Source organism: Pungitius pungitius, chromosome 15 (assembly GCF_949316345.1).
Source record: "Pungitius pungitius chromosome 15, fPunPun2.1, whole genome shotgun sequence".
Lineage (NCBI taxonomy): Eukaryota > Metazoa > Chordata > Actinopteri > Perciformes > Gasterosteidae > Pungitius > Pungitius pungitius.
Window position 1 is genome coordinate 10,697,155 of NC_084914.1, and position 25,667 is coordinate 10,722,821.

The 25,667-nt window shown below is 46.1% G+C and overlaps 1 protein-coding gene across 2 annotated transcripts; it reads right to left on the reverse strand.

Annotated features, from left to right (window-relative positions):
- Nucleotides 1–832: 832 nt before the first annotated feature.
- camsap2b (calmodulin regulated spectrin-associated protein family, member 2b) lies at nt 833–25,194 on the reverse strand. Of its 2 annotated transcripts, XM_037459260.2 has the most exons (22): nt 24,723–25,194; nt 20,536–20,795; nt 16,195–16,374; nt 15,461–15,547; nt 11,863–12,004; nt 10,652–10,791; nt 8,987–9,077; nt 8,725–8,829; nt 8,328–8,397; nt 7,953–8,234; nt 6,718–7,456; nt 6,438–6,584; nt 6,132–6,357; nt 5,865–6,048; nt 5,073–5,778; nt 4,802–4,938; nt 4,467–4,681; nt 4,287–4,380; nt 3,774–3,833; nt 2,996–3,111; nt 2,803–2,921; nt 833–2,712 (listed from the first exon to the last, which is right to left on the reverse strand). In XM_037459260.2, the coding sequence occupies exons 1-22, from the start codon at nt 24,859–24,861 to the stop codon at nt 2,413–2,415; spliced, it is 4,539 nt and encodes a 1,512-aa protein (XP_037315157.2). In that variant the 5' UTR covers nt 24,862–25,194; the 3' UTR covers nt 833–2,412. The 2 variants fall into 2 exon arrangements, with proteins under 2 accessions (XP_037315157.2, XP_037315159.2); XM_037459262.2 differs by lacking the exon at nt 3,774–3,833.
- Between the last annotated feature and the right edge of the window lie 473 nt (nt 25,195–25,667).

Sequence of the window (25,667 nt, forward strand, 5' to 3'; positions counted from 1 at the left end):
CCCCGCCTCATCCAGCCTGCACACGCGCACACGCGCGCACGCACTCAAAGATACACGTTGGGGTTAATTTGCTGGAAATAGGAGAATGAAATGTGTCAGATGTCATGTCTGAACAGTTTATGAGCCGTCATTAAACAATGAGGCCTTGGCAGAATGTTGTACTCAAGTTGTACTTGTGTAAACTTTACAGGTACTTTTACTCAACTGTAAATGTAAAATATAAATGAATCAATACATTTTGATGTAGTCGACATTGGCCCCATCTTTACCAGCTGCAATGTACATGTATGATATATTTTTATATTTATTCTGACATGAGCAGTACTGTATACAAAAGGTATATTTTAATTCTGTACTTTTACCTGATTAAGAGGAAAAGCAGCATTCTCCCAAGCCAATGGAAGCTTCTAGTGGAAGCTGTGCATGTGTGCAGTGTGGTGTGTGTTCATCAGCACTGACCCTCTGTGGCCCCTCAGGGAACCTCTCATACAAAAGTAAACTTCACATCTATACATGTTTGAAGAGATATGTGTTTAAATGTATGAATGCAGTAAGGGAATTTATATTGATATTTCTTTGCATAACACCTCTATCAGACAATTGTGAGGGAGAGCATTATGTTATTGAAACGAAGAAAGTAATAAACAGCTCTCTCCCTTTCAAAGAATGTACTGGAAATGCTTCCTGAATTATTCCAAACATGCCATCGGCATTTCGGTCAGCAATTTCCTTTTAATTATCAGCCAACGTTATAAAAGATCTTCTGGCTTCGCTAATTATCCGCAGCGAGTTTCAAAGAGGTTATTTTCTCCTAAATCAATCAAGACATGGATACTGTTGATAGCTGGAATTTTAATAAAGCTCAAAGTAATAGAAAAACAACAAAAACCTGTGAACAGCTGTGCATATTTAGTAAATTGAAAAGAAAGTTCAGAGTTCGAAAAAAAACCAATGATTTTCTCAGTATGCTTAATGGATTTCATATAATACCACAATAAAACCTCATTAAGTTTTATATAACTTTCCTTTTCTTTCTACACACTTCCTTCAACAGATGTACTGCTTCATTAGTACACGCTCCAACAGTTCAATGTCATTACAAAAAATACTTCTATATGCCAAAATATATATATGTACAGTGCCATCACATGCTGGAGTAACATGTGATAAAAAGTAATGTAAAAGTAAAGTAACAAGCACAGGGGTCCTGTAGTGGAAACGATGGGTCACGATCGTGGATTAATTAATTTATTTACAATCTACTTTGAGGGTTATCAAGTTCTAACAGTTAAGACAATATCCACATTAAAGTGGCATTTTAAGTATTTGTTAGTTCCAACTGCAACATGGTCAATGGTACTCACATTGCACAGACAGGTGAAACAGGTTGGGATTATGTATAGTCTACTACTGATAATCGTCTTACCAGAGATGCTTTTGAGTGATCACACTTTTGTATTTGAAGCACATTTAACTCCTCAAAGGACAATACACTGATACTCATACGTGATAAATAGTAAAATCATTGCTACTGCAATCGGACTCGCTCATTTAGGATGGAAATGCCACCATATACAAACACATCTTATATACGTACAGTATATTATGTTCCTCTGAATATAAATCTAAGACGGATGCCTCTCAGAATATCTTCAAAGCCTTATCAAAATGAAATAAATTAAGTTCTTTCCAGAATTGTTACTCCAAATGCGCAATACTTCTGGAAAGTAATTCCAATCACATACTGAGGTATTTTCCTCACTCTTCTTGGCACGTCACTATACACACGTACACAATTTGGAACTGTTTAAATGTGTTTCGGTCACATGTTAGAAAGAAAATGCAAGAACTAAAAAAAACATGCCTGTGGAACAGCGAAATTCTCATAAAAAATGCTGCTTCCACTCGATCACGGATCAGACAGACGACTCTTGTAACAACTGAGGGGGGCGCAATCTGATCCCAGACCTGCGAGTGCACACAGACTCCCCTGTATCACAATAGTTGACACGCTGCCACCAACGCTCAGCTCATCCATATGACACAAAACAAGCATAAGGCCACACATGATCAACGTATAGAAACCAAAACTGCCTCTTCACGAGGCGTGACATTCAGTGCTTCAGTGGTTCAACTAGGTAAGGCATTGGTCTGCCTTTTCTTTTCTTTTCTCTCTTTTTTTGGCACATGAGAACATTGATACACATGCTAGTAAACACTTGTTGTTGCGTTTAGGTCGTCCGGAGCGTAACAGTCAACTCAGTCTATGACACCCACTTTGCGTTCTACATTCCAGTTGTGATCTATTACAGTGGCACCGTGTGTCCTTCTATTGAAAATGTAAAATGCGCAAATTCTCCCGTGTCCTTTCCAGAGAAGAGATGTCCAAATCTCGCCCAGGGCCATCTGGTGCTACTTGGTGTGCAGTTTTTTGGGCGTGGCCTGCTTCTTGGTTTGCCACAGATGGCTGGCGATGGTGATGGCGTCCACACTGGCGGACATGGTTTTGGCCGGGATCAGGCTGAACTGCTTCCGGTCCGAGTTGTACTTGTACAGGCCCTCGATCATCTTGACGGTGATGCTCTTCGGCCCGATGCCGGCCAGCTTGGTGATCTCCTCCGTCTCCGGGCAGTAGGCGTACACAGACCTGAACTGGCATCCGGCGTCACGGAACAACAAAAGGAAGTTGTTGGCTTCGGATTTCTCCATTTCCTGCGCAAAGAGAAGGAGAGGGACAAGTATTTGTTTGGTGCAGCACATTTAATGCAGAAAAAGCACAGACACACATTTTGCAAAACACACATCAAGTATCTTGTTCTTCTGCCCTTCGTTGACCTTGCCGGCCAGGCAGCAGTGAGCCAGGGCGTTTTGGATGATGTACTTGTTGGACTTGGCACTCGGCTCCTTGTATAGTTTGGGTCCTGTGGGAATAAGGCCTATAAGTCTCGGCGTGAATCTTATGAAACTATGTATTGGTCGCAGGTGCGTCTTCTACCTGTGTACTCATTGTTGGAGGGAGTGGATGAGGTGGTGGAGTCATTTTCCCAATCCTTCTCTTCGTTGCGACTGCCGGTCGAAGGGCAAGAAGAAAAACCTTCTGCAGAGTCCGGCCTGGAGACGGTCACATGCAGACCAACAAATGACACGCGCGGACGCACAAACAGCACGTAAAGGTCGACGACACAGAACGCGCGCGTGGAAGCGCACGCCGACAGATGGCACAGGCAGACATGCACACGCACGGATGTAACACAGGCACATACAGAGAGATGTGGTAAAACGAGGTCAGACGCCGTGACACAATCCTCAAACCCCCGCCCGTTGTCCCCGCATTACATCATAATGATCATTCTCCCACGCAGCTGTGCGGCGAGAGACAGAGGAGGCCTGTTCAGCCAAGCAAAGCAGAGTCTCAGCGGTGTCCTCGCGGCTTCTGTGAGGCATGAGCTCAGGCGCCGGTTGAGGAAGCAGCGGAACACAGAGCAGCCCCCCCCCCCCCCCCCCCCCCGAAAAAAAAAAAGAGAGAAGAGAGCGAAGCCTGAGAACAACACCGCGAAAAAAGCAGAAGAGGAAAGAGAGCAGGAGAACCGAGGCGAAAAACATCTCAGCCACGCAGGTACCTCAATGCAGCAGAAGCAAAGAACGGCAGGGATGTGTAAAGCGTCAGATTACTTCACTGCTGACACATCTGTCGACTTTCATATGAGTCTGAAATAATGTTAAATGAGTCACATACAGGACAATTTGTCTCTGGAATCAGCGGCATTACTAACCTTCCCTTTCTTTCTTTGGGAGAGCTAAGAAAGAACGGGACGTGGGCTACTTTATTGCCTCTGAGGGACGCATGCAAAGTAGAGAGATAAATGAGAAAGGGACAGAAGAGAATTAAAGAGAAGCTTCATAAAGGCCAATACTTAAACATCACAAAAGCCCCCTTCAAACTACAGTCACTGTTTAGGTTATGATATCTGTGTGTCACAAATGAATTATGTAGTAAGAACTCTTTAGTGGCAATAAGATGAGGGATGGTGAACTGCACCAACCCAATGCTAGAAAAGGTGAAAATGAAAGAAGTCATTCTAAACCTCATTACTAGGGTGATACTGTGAGGTTCAGATCTCTGCTCTTGTTAATCACCAATTTGCGATTTCAAAATTTTGACCAAATAGATCCAAAGGCGGACGCAGGTGCAGTTAAGACTTATTTGATCTTCTTATTCTTTAGTGATTCGACGGGTTTCAAGAGCCCTAAAACCCGGCACGCTGCAGGCAGACGGAGGGTCTCACCTGTTGTTCTTCATGTTACTCGGCTGGTCGTCGGCGGCCAGATTGAGAGACGCCAGAGAAATACTGGACACGGAGAAGCCTCGGGGACGCACCCCTGCAACACAAGGAGCCGCCGCGTCACGCCTCCGCAACGCCGCTTTGCGTTACAGTGTTTGTGCATGCGGTTTGGACGCTGCTCACCTGTTGCTCTCACAGGGGGCGTAGGGGACTCCATGACGTCCCTGTGGATGGACTTTGGACGCGGCTTCTTCTTGAGGCTTCCAGACCGGGTCTTGGTGACCTCGTCCACGTTCTCCATCAGCTTGAGCTGATTCCTCCTCATGAACTCCTGCTTGATGTACTCCCTCCTCGCCTTCTCTTGCTCCTTCTTCTGCTGCTCCTCGTCAGCTTTCAAACTGGAGGAGGAGACGGAGAAGACAGATTCATTGTGTGACTGCGCGCCGCGTGGACGGGCGCCATAGACGTGGGGACAGTGTCAGCCTTCGGACCAATAGAGAAAGTAAAGTAAAACGGACCGTGCGGCCTCCCTCTTCTGCTCGTGGTCCACCTCCTGCTGTTGCTTCTTCTCCTGAGTCTCTTTCTCCCTCCGGAGCCTCTTCTCCAGCAGATATGCTTTCTTTGCTGCCATGTCCTCTTCCGCTTTCACATCATCCTGGTGTTTGAATGGATGGGGGTGGGCATCGGGAGAAATACAGATTCAAAGCCTTCAAAACATCCACACAAAAGCTGATACTCGGATTATCTTAGAGGCCAGACAGATGAAACCATTCTGTAGCCACCGCTCACCTTGAAGAAGAATCCACAGCACATTTTTTGGTCTTTTCCATATGGGTCGCCTCCCGCCTCTGCATCTCCTTCGCCCCCTCCCGTCTCCTGGCCGCTGGGTCGTCCTCCTGCAGGTTTCAGCCCGGACAGAGTCACCTCCACCAGGTGCCTTCTGTCCTGGGGGTGTTCCCTGACCCGGCTGCCTGTGGCCCTTTGGATCTCGGACACCGGTTGACACAACACCTCCGATGACCTCGTCCTCTCCGTCTGCCGCTCATCTTCCTTCTCTTTGGCTGCTTCTTCTTTAGTGGACAGCTGAGGAGTGCCAGCACCCGTCTTCACCGCTGCCTCTTCTTTGTCCTTCGTGTTTTCTTTGCGGTCCTTGGCCTCTTGGCTCTTGCTTTCCGGCGGCCCCTCGTCGTGGCCCAGGTAGGCAAACGAGCTGTTCTGGTTCTGGCTGGGGTTGAAACGTCTCAGTCTGGGCAGGCTGTCCACTGAGGTCTGGGTGTTTAGCATTCGACTGAAAGGTGTGACCTTCAGATCGTTTGGTCGTGGAGTCCTGGGCGTCCTGGCGTGGAAGGAGGCCGGACGCCGCTTTATGCCGGCAGGGGAGCGGTTGGGAGCGCGAGGAGAGCCGGAAGAAGAGAGGATGGGAGACAAGGAGCCAACGGAGCCTCGACCCGACCCTCGGCCTGTTACACTGCTGCTGCGCAACTCGCGCAGCTGCCTGTGTGGAAGAGAGCGCACCGGGTCATCTATTTGTTCACAACAGAGGTACCTTCTCTGTCTTTTTCCTCTGTCATTAAGTGATACCTGTGTGGAGATGGAGCGGGAGGAGGAATGACCCAGGATTGTTGCTGTTCCTCTCTCATGGACATGATCTTCTCCTGCTGCTGGGCCAAACGCTGCATCTCTGTCTGCAGGAAGCCCAACGACGTGTTCATCCTCTCGATGGAGCGAGTGTATTCCGTGAGGTCGATCTCCCCCGGAGACAGGCCTGTGTCAGATACACGGGTCAGGGTCATGTGATTTTAGCATACATTCCCACTAAGTATACAGTTCCTATAAGCAAACACTCACCTCCACCATCCTCACATGGGGATTTCGGAGCTGCCCCGTCTGGCTTGCACCTCTCCGCCCGCTCCATGCTGCCCTGGTGGGCTTCCTTTGAGGCGGCGAGCAGTTCTGGAGAAGGCGCTTCTGCTGCGCTCGGGCTGAGGGGAGCGGTGATTCCTTTCCTCCTCACTACATTTAGGAAGGCTGTCCTGCCCATCCTCTGGCGGTGGCGGGTGAAAGCTGCCTCCACCTGTGAAGAGAGCGACGCAGTGTGACCCTTTACATCCAAAGCTATATTACTAACTGTCTTTCCGTGTCCTGGTCTTTTACCTTCTTCTTTTGGGCTTCGATGGCTCTCCGTTTCTCCTCCAGTTTCATCCTTAGCTGAATCATCTCTGTGGCAATCAGATGCGAGGGGTCTCTGGGGGAGGGCGCTACTGGAGAGGGAGATGTGATTGGCAAAGGAGGTGTAGACATCTAGAAGGAGAATGCAAATAACATCAACATTGATTCGATACAGAGCAGCTTTTGTTGCAGAGGCAGAAAAAAAGGTACGAGTGAAGTTACGTTTTAAGAAAGGAGAATGAGTGACACACAAAAGGACACAAACCTGAAAAGAAATGCTTTTTGGCAGGTGTGTATACGGCACGTTGAGATCGGAACTCTCTGGTGTGGTTCCTCCACTACTTCGTCCCTCCAGCTTCCTGAACTTCTGCTCTGCGAAGCTCGTCATCCGGACCATGCCTCCTCCGGAGCCTCCAGAGGAGGAGGCGGGGCTGACTGTGTGGGACCTCTGGATTGTGGGTGCTGAACTGGGACAGGGGCTGCGCCTGTCACTCCCATCTCCCATCTCACCCTCGCGGTTGGCACCGCTGACTCCTTCCCGCCCCCTTTCCCTGCTCTTCTCCTCCTCTGACTGTTCCGGCAGAGGGCACGAACGGGTCACGGCCTCACAGTCTGGGTCGATGTCTGAATAGTCTCTCAGGGAGGAGGAGTCCTCATCCAAGCTCTGAATGTCCTCTGTCCTCACATGGATGCCTGTGTCCACCTCATCTGTGGACATAGAGTTGGGGTCGTGGTCGTTCAGCCGAGCCTTGGCTGAACCTTGTTCGTCTCCTTGACCTTTGGCCCCTGAAGCGTCCGTGGGGTCTGGAGGCTCCGTGCCGTGGAGAAAGAAGCCATTGTCTCCGTCCCCCACGCCCAGACTAGCGTGGGGCCTTTCAGTGTCGTGGATGATCTTCAGGGCCTCCTCGATGCTTGGAGGAGTCGATGGGCTAATGTCGCTTCTGCGGTTGCCGTGGTGATTGTTGGGGCTGTGGTTGCTCTCTGGGAAGACCCCGTTGGAGTACCTAGGGACGGATTTGGGTAAATTAACGGACGGTCATTTAGGCGATATTTCCTATCTCACCTGATAGATGTCCTTCTTATCTTTATGTCTCTCTGCAGTTTGAACATATTTAAAAAAAAATAATTTACATAATTTATAGCATGGATTTAACATCACTTAAATATATTTTGGGGGGTCTCAAAGCTTACCATTTTGTGTTTATCTTTTTAGTTTACATGCACATTGAGTAGCAAAATACAGTCACTGTACTAACATGAATAATAAACTAAACCGCCACTGACCTACAATATGTCAAATAAAAGTTTTTTTTTTTTCTACTGGTGTAGAAATATGACTAAAGAACAAATGACAAATACATAAATCATAAAAACCATGCATTCTTTTATCCCATGTATGAAAAAGTGTTTAATCCCCACACCAAAAAACAACAACATCTCCCTCTCTAACTGTGGCAATATAGAAGATTGAGTTGTTTAAAAACCATCCCTCTGCTGCACCTGCTTTGGTTCTTCACGGAGAATGTGTTGTTCCGCCCGAGGGGTTTGTTGGAGGTGAACACCTCGTCCTCCTCGGCTAAGTGCCTGACCTGGCCGTTGGCATTGACGGGCATGAGGGAGAGGTGGCGCTTCATCCCCCCTCGAGATGCATAGTGAACTTTGAACCCGAGACCGTCACTGCTGGCCGAGCGGGTCATACCACTGAGAGCGGGAGCTTCTCCAGGCAGCACAGTCGGGTCTCCGACCAGAGGAATCTCAAAGGAGATTCCCCGACAAGAGGAGCTGAGAGAGGAAATGGATTGTTAGTTGAAAGGGGAAAGGTCCGACCAGTTCAGACCCGCTCTAGTAGGGCAACTCTGGAGTTAAGGTACCAACCGTTTTTCTTTGGGCCATGTCCCAACACAGCCATCCACGTAGGACATGGAGGCGGACCTCTTCATTATTCCTGTTGCAGACACAGAGTAGCTTCTCATTGCATGTGTTAAATCCATTTTCTCAACTTTCAATAAGAAATGCTGCTGTCATCTGCTTTAGCTTCAAATTAGTTTAAGGCCCAAGTTTAACATGAGTGATGCTGGAGTGACTGCATGTATCTGCCACTAGAGGGCCTCTGGTTTCACATGCACACATTCCACTACTAATAGTACTGATAATGTCATAGAACCACAAAAATATGTATGGGCAAAATTCATGAAAGTCGAGGAACAACTGCCTGCATGATCCCTAAAAAAAAAGATTCATGCACATCCCTAACTGAAAACAAATATGTTACCCTGGGCAGGAGCATTGTCGGGGCTGTCGGGTCCGTCTGCATAGCTCTGTTTGATTGGACTGGAAACAGGAGCCATATTTCTACAGGCTGATACAGGCTCACAGGCTGCACAGGGAAACATATGACAGATACTCAGCATTCAACTGCATGTGTTGTCTGTTAATTAATAAAGTTATCCTTTAGCATGCATAACATATCATCATCATCATCATCATCGCCGTTAACAATAGCATGCTTAGGTTGTTTGGAACGTGTACTGTACCGTCTGGATCAAAGACTCTGGGCTGTACAAATGACGGTTTAACCACTTCAAACCACCAGAAAAGCTCAGCCATAAACACCAGGTAGTTACTCTGCAAAACCACACACACACACACACACACACACACATCTGTGGTTAATATTTCAGTCATATATGTAGTCATATATTTATGTCATTAACATGACTCGTCTCTTTGGGCTCACAGCTTCTTCTCCCCTTGTCTCTGGAAAGATGTTGGATGAGCTACAATATATCATACAACATTCTGACAGATCAGTGAGCTAACAGCCTGCAAACTGTTGCTAGGTGACGGGCTCAGGTGTGTGTGTTTGAGTGTGCACGTGTGGTTGAATATTAGAACACGTTTCATCGACTAGGTGCGTTAACGCCAAAGCCGGACCGCCTCTTGAAAACGGCCAAAAACCACACCTGGGGTTTGGTTTAAATATGTGACATGTGCACAGACAGATGCACAAAGCAGCGTGTGAGTGACCTAAATCAATGATGTGTGCATTAATGTGGTAATGCAAACAGCTCCGGGGCCTATGTGGATAATTTCCTCTGAAAGTAGCCCGTGATCAAAGATGCACCAGGAATAACTGCTTAATGTCATGAACAACATTTCTGTTTCTGCAAAATGTAAAACAATCATCGTGCACACACACAGTGGTTAGAAGTGAGTGGGCAGGCTGTGGGGAATGGGCAGTGTGCCAGTCACTTTCACTGTTTTCAACCCCATTTTCTCCTTCTCTTCCCTTCCTTTGCCTACTGTTACAATTCTTTTTTGCAGTCAATAAATAACCCTTATAAACAATAAAGTGAATGTGAAGGAAAGGGAGAATTGGAGAGCAGAACGTGTGAAAAGCCGTCCGCTGTGTTGTTTTGAAGGATGGAAAGTCCCAGTCAGCTTGGACCGTGACTTGAATCTGAATGTTTCTACATATGCCCCCGCATGCCATTGAACACACTGCTTCTCTATTCATTACAAACAAATGTGTGTAAAACGGGGAGATGTGAATCAGAAGTTGTTTTCATCTTCTGAAGTTCACAGATTTTACTGTCTGATTAAAACAGATTTTGAGGTTTGGGGGAGGGGGGCAAGGGAGGAAGGCAGAGACGGGGCAGGACTGTGAATCTCCTCTGAGCAGAATCTGTCCTCTGTCTGATAGAGGGGGGCATGAGGGGGGGGGGGGGGGGGGATTTGGCTTGCAGCGTTGGTACTAGCACCAACACTCTGGAACACTCACGCTGTTATATTAATCTAATCTGACAGCAAAGCCCTCCTTACTGTTGCGAAACTATCTTTATCTTTCATTACTTTTTATTGTTCTTGTTTATTTGCACGTATGCGCAGAACAAAGTGGAAACCGGAGTCAATTTCAAAGCCGATTCTGTTGTCCCCACTAAAACACACACTCACACACACACACACACACAAACACACAAAAACTCGAGAGAACCAAGCCTGCTCACACACATTCATTATTAAACTTTTCCTTGCATGACTCATTCATGCCTACATTTCTACCGCCCTAAGTCTCCCTATTCCCCGAAACACTTTCCTTTCCTACTTTGACTGAATTCACGAGGCACCAATATCATTTTCCGCAGCATCCAATCATTTCAAACATTTACTGTGCATACACATTTGAATGTACTCCTCACCTTTATAGACGCATGTGCATAAAGCATGTCCTCCAGGCTGAAGTGGCAGCAGTGGTTGAGGTTGTCCCTGCAGAACTCCTGCACCAGCTGAAGGTTGTACAGACTGTCAGCCAAAGACATGGTCTCCTTGAGGCAGATATCTGCTCCGCCAGGGGAGGGGTCAGATACACAAGGGAGGGGTGATGGCAAAGGCCAGGAAGGAAGAAAAGCAAAAGATAAGGGATTAATGATCCTACATTTCCCACTACAATTTGCCCCATATGCAGTAGCTGATTTGAATCACTCAGAATCCTTTAAAAAAATCCATGACACACTTTTTCAAACTCTTACTGGATGAATCATCAGGATTTGTATCCCTTGACGTTACCGTAAGGGCGGCCCATGCATGTGTATACAACCAAACATCACAGCAGATGGTATCTATGGAATGATGTCATTCTGTACTTTACTGTACTTCAATATTACAGTATTTCAATCTGCCAGCGAGAAGACCTAAATTAACTTCCACATCTGGTCACCATGTGTGTGAGCCCCATGAACTATAATCAAGGCTGCGAGAGTTGTTTATCTTTGAAATAGCAGCCAGCTCCTCCTCCAGCAGACTTCGTCACGTTACCCTCGTGACCAATCACAGCCCAACTCGAGGCATTTTTAGAAAGGAGGGCGCGGAGTAGTTGAGAGGAAGCAAGTCTTTGTTCTCCATGTCTGTCCCCAAACCTCTCTGCCTGACAGTGTTTCCCTTGAGGCCAACATTTTTAACAATGTCCTGCATTTATACCATTAGATGTAACCACAAAACAGGGTCCTTTAAGATAAAGGTTAGTTCAGCCCACTGAAAACATTTCCTGTAAGAGGCAACTACACTATTATGTATTCTGTTCAAACTGACTTATTTACTTGTACATTGAAAAGGCAAAAAGCTCTTAGGAAATAAGGGCAAAATGGTGCTGAATATGCTCTTTGTTTGAATTCGTCTATCCAAATGTATGGATGTAGTCAAAATAGAGGGAGGGGAGAAAAGCCTCCTTTGTGCTTTCAAGTCGAGACTCATTGTCGTCAGCGCATTGAATGTACATTGAATGCCATTTCTTATGTATAAGTGGGCCAACTTCAGCCTTGTATGTTTGCTTTTTTGGTGCTATCACAATAAGAGAGGGTGTGGCTGGTGAGATCCAGTGGGTGCGGTCACAGTTCGAGGGGTTCGTTCCCACCTTCCATTCTGATGGCCTGTGGGCAGTAGAAATGCAGCAGGGTGGTCAGAGCACAGCCGTCTGTGTTGTCCTTCAGCAGGTTCTCCACCAGGGGGAGCGACGGAGCACTCCTCTGCTGAGCATGATCCTTCCTGTAACGAGCCTGAAACCATAGCAACAGCACAAAGACACCACATATGTGTCACCGGGGTGGATATGTACAGTTGGCTTTCTTATTGTTGGTGCAGTACCGGCATAAACACTTTAATCTGCATGCACCAGTGCTCACGCAACTCAATAATGTGAGTGTTATTTAAAGCGCAGGGTGGGCTTCAGGCTCAACTCAAATAATGCAGATTGAATTCATCATGCAAATAAACAGATACAATATCTAGAATATCACTGTCTTGAATTTGTTAGCGCTAATTTGCTTTTTTTGTGAAGAGCAGTTAGTTCTCTAGAAGGAGAAAAGGAACAAGATGTATGTTATAAATTAATTGATTTCTACACAACACGTCTTACAGGGGCACGTGATGTAAGGTTTAACAATAATTTAGGTTTGAAGCAAATTTGTCCTTTTCCGTTACTGCTCTCTAGGCCTGTAACAACCACAGAGACAATACTACTGCATACAGTATGTCTACAGGGTATTTTTCCTCCAAGTGTGCCCATAGACACACAATTGTGTCGTCAAATATGCATTTTACGAGAGAAAAGATTGTTTGTGCATTGAGCTCAGGAACAAGATGTGGTCCTTCATTACATTTTGATTGTAAATCAATTTATAACTTTCCAGAGCAGCCGATTTAAGTAGAGAAAAACACTGTTTTCAATGCACATTACCAAGACATGCCAGATCTAAAAGAAGAAACTGGGGAGCAAACAATACTGGAGCATTAGCATTCTTTTCTGATATACAGGATACCTTAGCTTGATCCTCGTAACCACGCTCAATATGGTTTTTGAACTTTGATGCAGGTTTTAAATAGTTATTATATCATTCAATCGGTTTCCTACGAAGGTGGAGACCAGGGTTGAGGTGGGAGGTATGCAACCAATGCACAGAAACGCATGCAATCCCAGTAGTATCGGAAGGGACAAAGTGATGGAAGGGGGGTGTCCACGTTTTTGATTAGACAGCAAGGAGGTGGATGGTGGTAGTTGATGAAGAGGAGTTCTTCAGAACAGCTGCACTTACAGGTACTAATCTCCAGTACCATTTGCAAGGAGACTTGATGGTGATGATGATGATTGGACAACAACAGAAGAGAGTGGGACAGGCGTTAGGCCGACAGCATTCAACGTTTTGCTACTGCAGCTTAATCTGTAGACCCCGTATTTTGTAAGAGACAGACAACAAACGGACCATATTTAATTAAATATATATATATATATGTGTTAAAATGTCTCAATCTTATATAGAAAGCAACATTAACATAAATACCATATGAATACAAAATATTGATGAAATGGTATTTTAACACAATATAACATCTCATTTTAGTTTAGCTTGTTAGCATGCTAATAAACTGCAGCTGGGTCTCAGGGTCACAGGGTGGGGGTATTTGGTCACAAGCCCAAGCAATGGACGAATAAAATGATGACCGGATGTTGGCATTAGAGAAAAAGTCCTGGGAACAAAAATATAAACAAAATTGGCCTCTGTGCAAAACATTTCAACAAAGTTAAATGAAATCTGTCAAAAGGTTTTTGAAAAATACTGCAAACTAATGCACAGACAAAAATGGGCTGCAAAACCGTGTAGCTTAAACCTCCTTGAAGGAAGCTCCAATCCACACCACACATCAATACTGAGCACTTAGTCATAAGACCACGGTTAAAGATTTTTAACACCGTCCCAGAATAGAAAAGAGCAGACGGAGAAGTGTCTCGTGCTCATCCAGTAGTGTGTATGTGTGTGTGTGTGTGTGTGTGTGTGTGTGTGTGTGTGTGTGTGTGTGTTTGCAAAGGCATATATGTATGTGTGTGTGTGAAATGATCTCCTCTGAGCACGTCGTTCAGTGAATAGCCTTCTGTTGAAGCCCCTAACGCAGAGCGGGAGCCGTGTCATGGAGCGAGCAGGGGCAGAGCAGCTGACTGTCACCGAGTGCACAGCGTATCCCTCATACTCCCCTGGTTCCGACTAGTTGCCCGAGTGTGTTTATGTGAGTCAGTGTGCGATGGGTCACATACAGTAGACTATGTGTACAATCAGCTAATCCCACTGAGTATCGCTCTGTGGCTCGAAAAACAAGACGACGAGCCAAGAAACTCCCAGAGCCGATAAAAGCTCCCTCAGACGAGAAAATATTTTTGCTCCATTTGACGGAACAGAGACAAACTCACCGATTGACTATTTTACAACTTGTATTATGCAAAATGAATTTGTTGTTCACGTTCCTCTCAGGATACACTTTTCACTTGATTTTTCACATGGTGCCTTCATCACGACGACTGCAAAAGAATCAACCTTCTGCGTCGGCTGTACTTTGTGTTTAGAAAATGTAGGGATACCAACGTTTATGCATACTTACCATCAGCAGGTTACCATTGTAAATGGGAAAATATGGCTATGCTAGCATTTTGCTCAAAGCACATAGCACTCATAGTGTCATAAGAGTAGTTAGACTGCTGTTGTTGTTTTGGTCTTGTTGAGACGTGGTTAGCACACCTAGCTAGCTGTAGCTCTCTCTGAAACGCCCCCATGGCAGCAACGACACATTCAACTGAATCAGAGTTTCTATCAGTGTTTACCTCTTTGAATTGATACTGAATACTCCCACGCTTGCCATTGGCCAACGGTCTATTTTTGGCCCGCGCACACGTACACACGTGAGATAATACTTCTACTCTGTAAGAATATATTTTTTTAGAGAAAGAAAGATTTTCTTTGTTCCTCTTGTAACTTAGTTAAAGCAGAGACCCGAGGCGAGGGTCCTGACCCGACACGACACCGTGCTGTAGCTTCATGGTTGAGTGAGTGGAAGAGGACAGTAGCTGGTCCCTGCAGACTCATTGTGTCACATGGACCTTACATAACTGAGTCCTGCAGGCTGACAACACTGTCTGTGTCTGTGGGGGAGTCTCTGCAGCTACAGCTGACAGCGACCCCTCCATGTCTCTCACACTGGAGTTATTTCCCCTCTGTCTGATTTTCCTTCCTCACTTTTCCTCTCTCTCTCTCTCTCTCTCTCTCTCTCTCAGTTTCACATTTCTTTGCAGTGTTTTGCAACTCTGGCCAATATTTCTCTGCAGCTGGTCGTAGACAGAGCTCATCTGTTCCCCTGATTTACAGAGTTCTGTGCTGTGTGTGTCTGCGTGTGCCTGTTGTGAACACAGGCATAGGAACCTCTGAGTAAAAATAGGATCTATTTAAAATAGCATATCAACAGATAAGAGACAAAACAAACAAAAGCAAATTTGTAAAAAAGTCCTGTTGGCCTTTTGTCGCCCACTAGTTTAACGGGGAACATTGATTTGTTTTCTGAGCGTACAAGTGCAGAGCTGGAGCCCCCGGATTAGTTTACTTCAGCCCTGAAAAAAACGTTCAGTCTTTATGTTGAGCTAAGCGAGCTCTGTAGTGAAACTAAGACTAAGAGAGGAGGTCGTGTGTTCTTACTTTGTGTGTTGTCGCATTGGAGTCCTGGAGGGAAGCCTCTCTCAGCTTCTGCTCTTCAACAAGGATGTCCCGCAGGTGTTCATTCACCTGGAGAGACAGACAGGGGTCAAAGTTCAGAAGAGCACTTTGTGCACACAGGCCGAATGCAGGCCGAGGATGAACATGAGTACAAGCGGCTTCACACATCCAAAGAAACAAGTTTCACCTCTGGCCTAAATATTAATGTAACTTCATAAGTTGTATAAAAACAGTGATGTAACATTTTGGCGTGGGAATGCTAAGGTCGCACCATCCAATCCCCAGCGTGGCGTGCCACGTCCCAGGGCTACACAGGGAGACAATCCCCCCCCGTTTGTTTTTAAATGCATGTGTCTGCAAATGAACCCTGCGTGTGGAGCTTCCGGTCGATGGACTGGAAAAGGGTTAAACAAGCACGTGAGCTCCATCAGCCATGAAAGATCATTGTGCATTTCATTGACTAAATCCGACCAGAAGAGTTTGACTGAGTCAGTTATCTCTTGGTATACTTATATATGTGGTTGTTGCCAGTCCTTGAACAGGCTCGGCTGCAAACAAGTGAGGATTTAAACCAGCCACACTTTCCACAACCTCTTGTGTCTGCGACATCCAGGAAAAAAAAACAAGTGTGTGTCACATTTAAAAAGGCTGAAGGACGTGTCAGGTCGTTATCCTCTGAAATGACAATGTGCACGTCCCCCTGGTTTTGTGTGTACCTTGTTGATCCAAGTGTAGATTGCATCCTCCGTGTCATAAGGCAGCTCCTGCAGGTGTCCGTCCATGTGTGAGGTTTCGGTGGAGCAGCACCTGCTGATGCAGGTCATCACCCTCTCCACACTCACCATCTCCACAGTATACGCCATCATCAGGGTGTCAATGAGCGCCAGGTGGGAGCTCTGTAGAAACATAGGAGCGTGTGACAAGGTTTCGCTTTCACTCATTAAAGGTCTGACTTTAGATTTCTATGGCGTGCTTCTCTCCAATTGACTGCGAAGCCGACCGACGGTGGATACAGACATTTTGATTTGACAAAAGGTCACTTTGAAAGATGTGCGGATTTGCTATTCCTTGATATTTTGGGAACTTTGTTAAGTTTTTCGATAGCCCGTGTCCTCCCCCTCTGGCACACGCACACTCCTAAAAGCCTGTACATGTAGAACTGCTTTTTACGTGCACACATTAACTATTGTGGGTCTTTTATCCGCACTCAACACCTCCAGCACACAAAGCTTGACATTCTGCTGGCCTTTCTAATTCCATTCCAGGCCGATCAGACCCTCCCCTTCCCTTTCCTGCCCCACAACCACCAGGTCAGCTCAAAAACACTTACGCTCTGTGTGTACATGTGTGCAACCTAACAGAACAAACACCTAAAGTCAAGTGCTCTGTTATCCAGGTGACTCAAATGAGCAGTGCACAGGCCCCTCTATTCATAACCACACCGCCTCTTTTAACCGTGTGACCGTTTCTTTCCCCAAGAAACCAACAACTGATCCAGCCCTACGAAATCAGGACTGCTGCTGCTGCGGCTCGACGACCGCCAGTCCAAACAGACAGCGTGTGCCCAAGTAATACGGCGTGCTGAAAAAAACAAACTCCTCCTGGAAATAACTGCCGGGATACTGGAATAAACTGGACCCGCGTGTCTGATCTCACATACAAAACGTATTGAAAGCTGAATGGTTGTTTTGCCTAATCTGGAGGACATGCAGAATGTAATACTCAATTCTACAGCTGTGGTGTATTCAATAAACAGGATTGTTTGGATTTGCAGCCTGATATTGAACTATGAAAGTGTTCAGAATTCCTGCATCTTCAGGATATTGCCAGATATTTGACATTGCCTGCATTCTCACCCAGAGGTACATGAGCCGGTCTGGCTGACAGCTGGACCGTGTCTGGAGAGACAGAGGGAGAGACAGAGGGACAAAGAGACGCAGGGACAGACTAAAGCAGCTAAAGATAAATCACATAACTTTCTGAACTCATGAACCTCCTTAAGTCCTTAACGTGGCCTGGGAGGGTGTGTGCACACGTGTTCAGAGCATTGGGCAAAGGAGTGTTGGGAATTGAAATGGGTGTTGTTCCTCACCTTGTTGTGTAGGTTTTTTTTAGAACATTGTATTAAGATAAATTCATGTGTGTGTGTGTGCATATAGGCAGACAGACAGTACCATACATGGAGCCTATATTGTTGACACTACCTTGTGGTTTTAAAAAGCCATATGCTGTCTATTATCCCTCTCGACCTTTGGTGTATATGTGTGTAGGTGTGTGAGTGGGGGGGGGGTGTGCGCACGTGTGTGTGCACTCAAGCAAGTCTAAACCACTCAAAGGGACAGTCGCGCCTTATAAGGCTGTGAAAATGGCAGATGCAGGTCATAAAGAGCTGCAATGCCCACACAGCAGCATCAGTATTCATCCCTACTGTTGAATGGCTGCATTTGTGTGTGTGTGTGTGTGTGTGCCCTTGATCAAAGGCGTCTATAGGAAAGCAGAATGCAGCTGAGCAATCAGCCAATCAAAGTAACTTCGTTCTCCTCAAACATCACAAGGCTCAACGCAGGTAAAAGGAGAGAAAGGACCTCCATCTGAGCAACACAAGAGGTTTTATTGTACAACTTTACACCTAAACCTCCGGCTCTATTGAGACCTTAGAGTGCACCGTTTGTCCAAACTGCCACGTAAAATAACGGCCGCTGTTTCTCTCACACGCGTCCATAAAAATCCTCCAAATCCCCCAGCACTGTTTGGAGGGAGGCTTTTAGTCGAGGGTACACGCCCCTCTGCAGGAAAATCTTTCTCGTCTTGGTGTTATAACACTTGGAGGGCAGCGGGGGCGAGGCACAGGAAAAGTCTGAGAGGGACATGAAAGTAAAGCTAGACAAGGACACAAAGGTTGGGTGTGTGTGTGTGTGTGTGTGTGTGTGTGTGTGTGTGTGGTTTGGGTGCAGTTCTGTCAGACCCCACCCTCCACAGTGCTGCAGTGGTGCACATCACGTCTTCTCCTCCTTTTCTCTCCTCAACCCTCCCTGCTCTACATGTACTGCTCCTCTTTGTCCCCTCCTCTTTCCAGATGGCCGTATTAACAGCGGGCCTATTCCATTCCTTCTCTGGCACACACACACACACACACACACACACACACACACGTTGTCCCGCCTGCCAAAAAGGCCATACCCATCTTACTCCTCCATTTCCGTCCCTCCTTCCCCTCCGCCCCCCCCCCCCTTTCTCAATCCCTTTTTTACTTCCACATCCACCTTTCCTCTCCTCTCTACTCTACTTTCCTTCTTCCCCCTGGATCATAGCCAAATGGTAGCTCCCTAAATTCCATTCCTCCCTCCCTGTTCCCTCCTTCTCTCAATCTATCCATTCGCCTTCTGACAGACTGCCACGCTCCTCCTCTTACTCCTCCTCCTCCTCCTCCTCCTCCTCCCCCGACTGGAGTTGTTCTTCTGTTGCACAGTATTTGGAAAACCATGAAGTCATCATTTTCCTCGCAAATGTACCTTAAACCAAAATGAGAAGCCTCGACTTCACCCTGACAGAAACGGTCCTGCTGAGTCTGCAGATACACACATAGGCAGGTCCTCCACTTTGCAGAGGCAATCCAATAAAGTACGAAGGGCACTGAGCCACAATAAGGATGGACGGATTAACGTCCGCTACACAGATGAAGGTCAATAGTTGAAGGGAGTCTACTTGACAGTGTCACTTAAACTGCGCACTAACTCACAGACATGAGGAGAGGGATGTGCAGTTGAGAAAGAACATGGGAGCTGCATGTTATTCACACGCAAACGTAAAAATGCCCTCGACTAATGACTTTGGATTATTCTCTCGAGCTAGTAAAAGAAAAAAGCAAATAGAGCACCGGCGTCGCTCTCAGATGGAGAAAAAGATTTATGGGCATATTATTAAGCTCCAATTAAATATTCAGCAGTTAACACTGTTCCGGTTTCATTTAATCCACACAGATAAGGGTTAGGATGAGGAAGAGGTAAGAGGTAGGAAAGGATTAGAAAAAGACCCTGACGAGGAGAGGGATGGAGCACACACAGGCAGCTCCTCTACTTTGCGAAGGCAATCAGAGGGTTGAGGAAGGAGGGGGGGGGGGTGGGGGGGGGAGGGCGCACCGCATTGCAGACACCTTTCAGAGTCAGCAGAAGAGCCCCGTCTCCAGCCACGCATGTGCTAGCAGTGTGTCCCCGTCCGCTGCTACAGTCTCACCCTTCTCTGGTTAAGACGCCCGAGGATGATGCAATCGAATCAGTAGGAAAAGTTTAAAAGAGCTTAAACAATGAGCTAATCAATTGAAGAAGGAATTATTGACAGGTGCCTCCTGTTGGTTTGTTCCAGCTTTCTGCTTGTCCCTGTGTCTTTGGGTTTTGGACTGTTTGCTTGGACAGAATTAGCATCACACAGTATGTACAGACTACTTTTTAAAGTGATATAGACGAATCAATCTAATCTCCATGAAATCAAGCATTTTGAGACTATGATCGATGAATGAAAAGAATGGCACACCACAGCACTGTTATGTTCTCCCATCCAGGGCCCCACACAGTATCGACATCATATCACTCGAATACAAAAGGCGTGATGCCCGAAGCTGTAATGACACAGGGACCAAACAGTGAGTAATGGGTTGCTATAGGAAACCCGTCATTAGGGGTTGTTTTTAGCTCAATAGGACAGATCTTGGAGGACAGTCTGAGCGTTGGACACATGGAGCCGTACACTCAAACGCATAATCATGTGAATGACCAAATCCCCCCGAGAGGAAGACGGAGCAAAGGCCGTGGATATATGTTTTTAAGTGTTATCAAAAATCAATGAAATCCAGCCTTATAAAGGTATGTTCATTTGCTAATTCATACGCATCCTCACACATCAAATGAGCAGACTTTTTGCACGTCATATCACCGTGGTTACTAACATAAATGCATTTTTAAGTGTTAACCAAAAGATGTATGCAGAAATGAAACACAGACTAATGACATAACTGTGAAAAGTGAAACAGGACCATGCTACTCAGGTGCATTTCCGCTCACCATGTGTATGGGCGTGCTGGTCAGATCCCTCTCAGTGACCAGTCGGTCCTGGTCGGTGACGTACAGGCCTTTCTGGGCCAGGGCCTGGATGACCGCGTTGTGTCCCAGTAACGGTTTGACAGCATCACTGCGGAGGATCAGGCTTCCCGCCCGGCAGTAGAGCTCTGCGGACTGGAGCAGGCAGGCCACCGGGGGCTTCAGGTGCTCCTGGTTGTACTGGTCCCTGTACAAAGGCTGGGCCAGCTCCTCTGGTACTGCATCTGGGCAGAAGCAGGATGCATGGGTTTTAGAATATGTCATTATGGTCTGTAAGCTTCTCCGGTCCTGCTGAGACAGAGAAACAAACACTGGATGTGTGCAGGCAATAAAATGAGCTAAGCCGCTCTTGTTTTCTGGATGTCTTTGTTGGTACTTGGGCCACATACATTAAAGCTCAGAGCCGCGCCTTCGGGCCATAACCCGCTCACAGCTGGTACACTACGATCACATACACACACACACACACTGAAAGGATGGTGTACACCACAAAACCTCATAAACATCACGGGGGAAAAGTATGTTTTCACAAAAACAAAAGAAGAAAATTTGGCAATTTTCAGGCAAGGAGAGCTTTTTTTTTTTTTTTTTATCTCACCGAAGATCCACACGGGGACATCTTGTGAGCACAAAGCAACAGTGTGTGTGTGTGGGTCGCGAGTATGTGTCTAGGTGGACGTGTGTGTTACGAAGCATGCAGCACCTTCCAATCGAGTTACCTCACACAAGGAATCTGATTCGAGGGAAATAGCTGAGCGCGCACAAACACACACAGCTACGGTTCCAGGACTCGCTCACTCTTTCCTTCCTTCCTTCCTTCCTCACTATACCTTGTTGATGTAAACCACATGGTGTGAAACACTTTTATAACACTACGTGCTCCGGCCTGAGTGTGCACCGTCGGCGTGTGGGGGTCATTTCCTCTCTGGCGGGCATTAAATCACACCGAAGGAAAAAGAGGTCATTGGAGGAATCTGTCGCAAAGGTACAGCTTTCTAACGACAATCCAAAAAAGAACAAAAACTGCTGAAGCAAAAGCGCTCCACATAACAGCATAATGAAAGGTAACATTTAGAGCTCAAAATCCAATGAGCTTGTGATCAAACATTTGCAGTTTGATGCTCCGGGTGATGGAAAGAGAGATCGAAAACCAACAGGCCGATGTTAACCCACGTCAACATCTACTGTGTTACACTACTCACAACCATGTTAATGGTAATACTTTGTCACAATATCTATACGGCTGGGTAATGGAGCTGTACTTAACAAAAACCGGAAGCCTTTTTTGTGTGGAAATGGTTTGTAATGGTAGACGCTTGAAGTCATTGGGAAACTGTGGGATAAAAAGCTTCCTTTTCAGATAACGGCCGGCCGCTCTCGAAAGTGTTTAATCGGGCGACTTTTTAAGCTTCGAGATGAATAAAATCCTCTCAAAAAACATTTAATCAACCGAAGGCTCCAACAGCAGGTTGGAGTTTTTCTGGAGTTCCTATGAATCTGCCTCGTCAAGTGAAAAACCTGCTCCTTTGTGTTGGCCTTCAAAGAGGAAACAGACAGGAAGTAGCTGCCACAGGAAGTCCAGGCACGGAGAAGACCGCTCCCCCCCGGAGACCCCCGAGATCCCAGCTCAGCATAAACAACGTCACGGTCAGCAGCGTGTATCTCTGCAGGCTATCTGCTCTTTGTCAAAGAAGCCAACATCATCTTCAGCCCATGATCGCCATCAGTGAGGACTTCTGATTCATTCCATTTTAAAGGGATTAGACTCATATTTAGTTAACTGAAAGTGGTTATATATTGTAATAATGTTGTGTTTGTGACTATGTAATAAAGCAAATAATTTAAGATAACAAATTGCTTTACCAGGGGGTGCATCAAAAACGACAAAGAACATTATGCAGCAACGTTAGAACATGTCTCTTTTAGCTCTGTTTTTGGTCTCTACCAACTCCTCAGGGATATTTCTGCCTCTTCAGCTGCTAAATGTTCACAAACTAGCTGAATGAAAGGTCAGTGTTGGTGACCGCTGGTTACATCACTGCTGAGTCCACCGAGCTGGTAATAGGATCTTACCCTTTGGTGTTGACTCACCTTAAGATGGTACTTAAGGAACTTTACTTTGATGTTTAAGTTTGTCTGTGCTCACTAAACACACAGCTCATCATGCAGCAGAAGCCTTCAGCAAACACACACTGATTACACACACACACACACACACACACACGCTGAGATCAGGCTACTCAGGGAAGAAGATCTTGTGTCCCACTGTTAATCTTTTGAACGGAATTCTTTTCATATTTATAGATTGTGGTAAAATGCAAAAGTAAGGATTCAAGGCAGTAGTTTTGTGTCTTAAAACGTGTCCGGGGGGGTTTCTTTAACAACATGAAGACTAGCAATGTTGTTAAAATCAGAGACGACCACCGTTAATCACACATGAGGAAAAAAGTGTGGAGACAATAAAACTGTAATTTATAGCAGAACAACACACAAAACCTCAACTTGCACGAATGTGTTTGCTTTGCTAAATATATTTTCTTTGTATTTCTTTTGATTCTTTTGACGTTACTCCATGGCTTCTGACTGCATACGTGGTCAGCATCCACCTGTGAACATTAAGTCCAAACTTAAAGCTGACGGGAAAGTTGTAACACAGTTGTGACACAGTTGTGACACACCGAAACTAGGCCACACAAGGCTCCGAGGACGGGTCGGGAGGCGGCCCACGGATCTCGGCGGTGCCGGGAGCTAAAAGTGTGTCACTCGAGGAAGCAGATGAAAAAACACAAGGCGGCAGCATCGTGCCTTGAGCAGCAGGTCGCCTTTGACCTGTTGATGTCCTCCACCTTGTGTTGTTCTCTCCAGCGTGTCGTGAGGTGTGATTCAGAGGTCTCCCTTTTGTCTGTCTGTGTAGCAGCTCATTAGAGAGTAAACCTCTGGGCCGAGAGGAGGCCTCCACTCACAGAGAGGACAGGAGACGGGCCACAGCTCAGATACATGTAGTTACGTATGAGGAGTAATTACTGACTCACATATTGTATCTGAATGAACACAGTGTTACTGTGAATAAAAGCCCAACGCGACAGTGTTATGTGAAGCTATAAGACTGTGCTAGGAAAAGAATGAATTAGTCCAATACTCATTTATTAATTTTCCTCATCAACAGAAACTTAACTGGATTTTTTTTGGATAACCGATTCACTCCAGCTTGGCCTCTGATTATTTCTATATAATAATTGACTAAATGTTTTTGGAAATCTGGTTTGAATAATTTGCAGATGTCATCTTGGGGTTTGGAAAAGTGTGATGGGAATTATTCACTATATTCTGATCTTCTACAAGTTTCCAATCATGTTTAAGGCTCCTTCGCTGCCTTTCCACAACTAGAGCGAACTGAATATATTTGGGTTTTGGACTGCTGGCTGGAAGATTCCAGACATCAAGAGGGATGAGCATTAATCCAAACTTTGTTCAGATACCTTGGATTGTTCTGTTTGTACAGAATGACAAAAGCATTTGCACTTTTTTTCAGATGTGAGTGAATGTTTACAGTGTTGTATTCACAAAAGTGCTTGTTGTTCAAGATACAGCCGCATTGGACTTTCTGACATGGCTCACGTTACAACACAGTCCATGCATCTGTTGATCATCCCATTAAACATCTGGATCCACAGTGTTACATAATGCGTTTAGCCTCACTTCTGCAGTCTGGCCGGTTGGATCGATGACACCGTGACATGACGAGCAGTGATGCAGCTCATTTGTCTTATGGACTCCGGGGACAGAAATAACAATACAGAAAAGCACCTATTCACTTTAAATAATATGGAGTTTGTATCAGTTTGATATCACTCACTCAAAGGCTATTTAACTATATTATTAATATAGTTATTTATATTATTCTATTTTTGGAGACCAGTCCATACTAAATGACTATTTTACAGAATAGAACAAGAGTTTCCACCTTTAACAGCAAGAGAAGGAACAACTAAGTGTGAGGAGTATAACTGTATCCTTTGTCTGACTTAAGGGCTGCTGTTTACACACACACACACACACACACACACACACGCGACACATCTGTCTGCATTCCTGCACATGCTGGAGGAACATCTTAACGTGAAGGACAGAGGGAAGGAGGCGCCACCCACCCGAGCCGAACGCCTTGGCCACCAGCCACGTCAGGCTGCAGGATATCTTGGCCCTGGTGAAGTCGTAGTGGTCGAAGCTCTTGATGGAGGGGACGATGAAGGTCCGTCTCATCCCTCTGTCCTCCGCCGCATCTCCCATCTTCTCTCCCCCTCTCTCTCTCTCTCTCCGTTACTCCGCAGCCGGAGGATCAGCCAGTCGGAACGACTCCTCCTGACTCTGCCGTTATGTATTTCTATGAGCGGGATCCTGACAGCAGGGCGCAGTTTAGCGGGAGGCTTTCTCCAGGATCCCTCCGTTCTCCGACATGATGGTCCTCGGACGTCGCGGGGCAGCTGTGCGGCAGAGGGAGGACAGCTACCGTCCCACACGTCTCACGCGGGGACTATTCCCTCCGTTTGTGTACATGGTGTTTCTTCTCGTTTCCAAATGTTTCCCCCCCTCCCCCCTCTCTCTCTCTCTCTCTCTCTCTCTCTCTCTCACTCCCCCCCGATTTCTCTGCGCTTTTCCTGCGGCACCGACAGAAGGGTAGAGCGCACGGCGCATGCGCGGTCCACCCACCCAGTCCCTTCTTGACAGGAGTCATCGCGGAGTAACGCAACCCGAGGCGGAGTTAAATAAGTGGATTCGGACTCAAAAACGAGGGGAAAAGAGGAAAGAAAGAACACGGGATGTGTACGTTTTATTAATCTGGAACTGAACCGGCAGATTGACGGCTGTATATGTTTGTGGGTCTTTAAGAAACGTATTTGCTTCTGTTTCTTGTTCACAGGACATTTGGAAGGATTGACAAAATATACAATTTACCTCCACTTCTGAAGGTATACATTAAGTTTTACGGTAGGCAGGCAAAACCAATTGTAAGTCAACATTTTCAATATTTTGTATCTTGTTATTAGGAATCTATTCTCTAAGTGGAAACACAAAGCCTCTATTTTTTGATATTC

Excerpts from the sequence above, each read along its gene's own strand:
- camsap2b (XM_037459260.2), bottom strand. The coding sequence starts at position 24,861 with ATGGGAGATGCGGCGGAGGACAGAGGGATGAGACGGACCTTCATCGTC. Across the intron at positions 6,358-6,437 it reads TCGAAGCCCAAAAGAAGAAG|GTGGAGGCAGCTTTCACCCG; the intron begins GTAAAAGACCAG and ends CTCTCTTCACAG. Across the intron at positions 4,939-5,072 it reads GCTGTGGATTCTTCTTCAAG|GATGATGTGAAAGCGGAAGA; the intron begins GTGAGCGGTGGC and ends TTCAAACACCAG.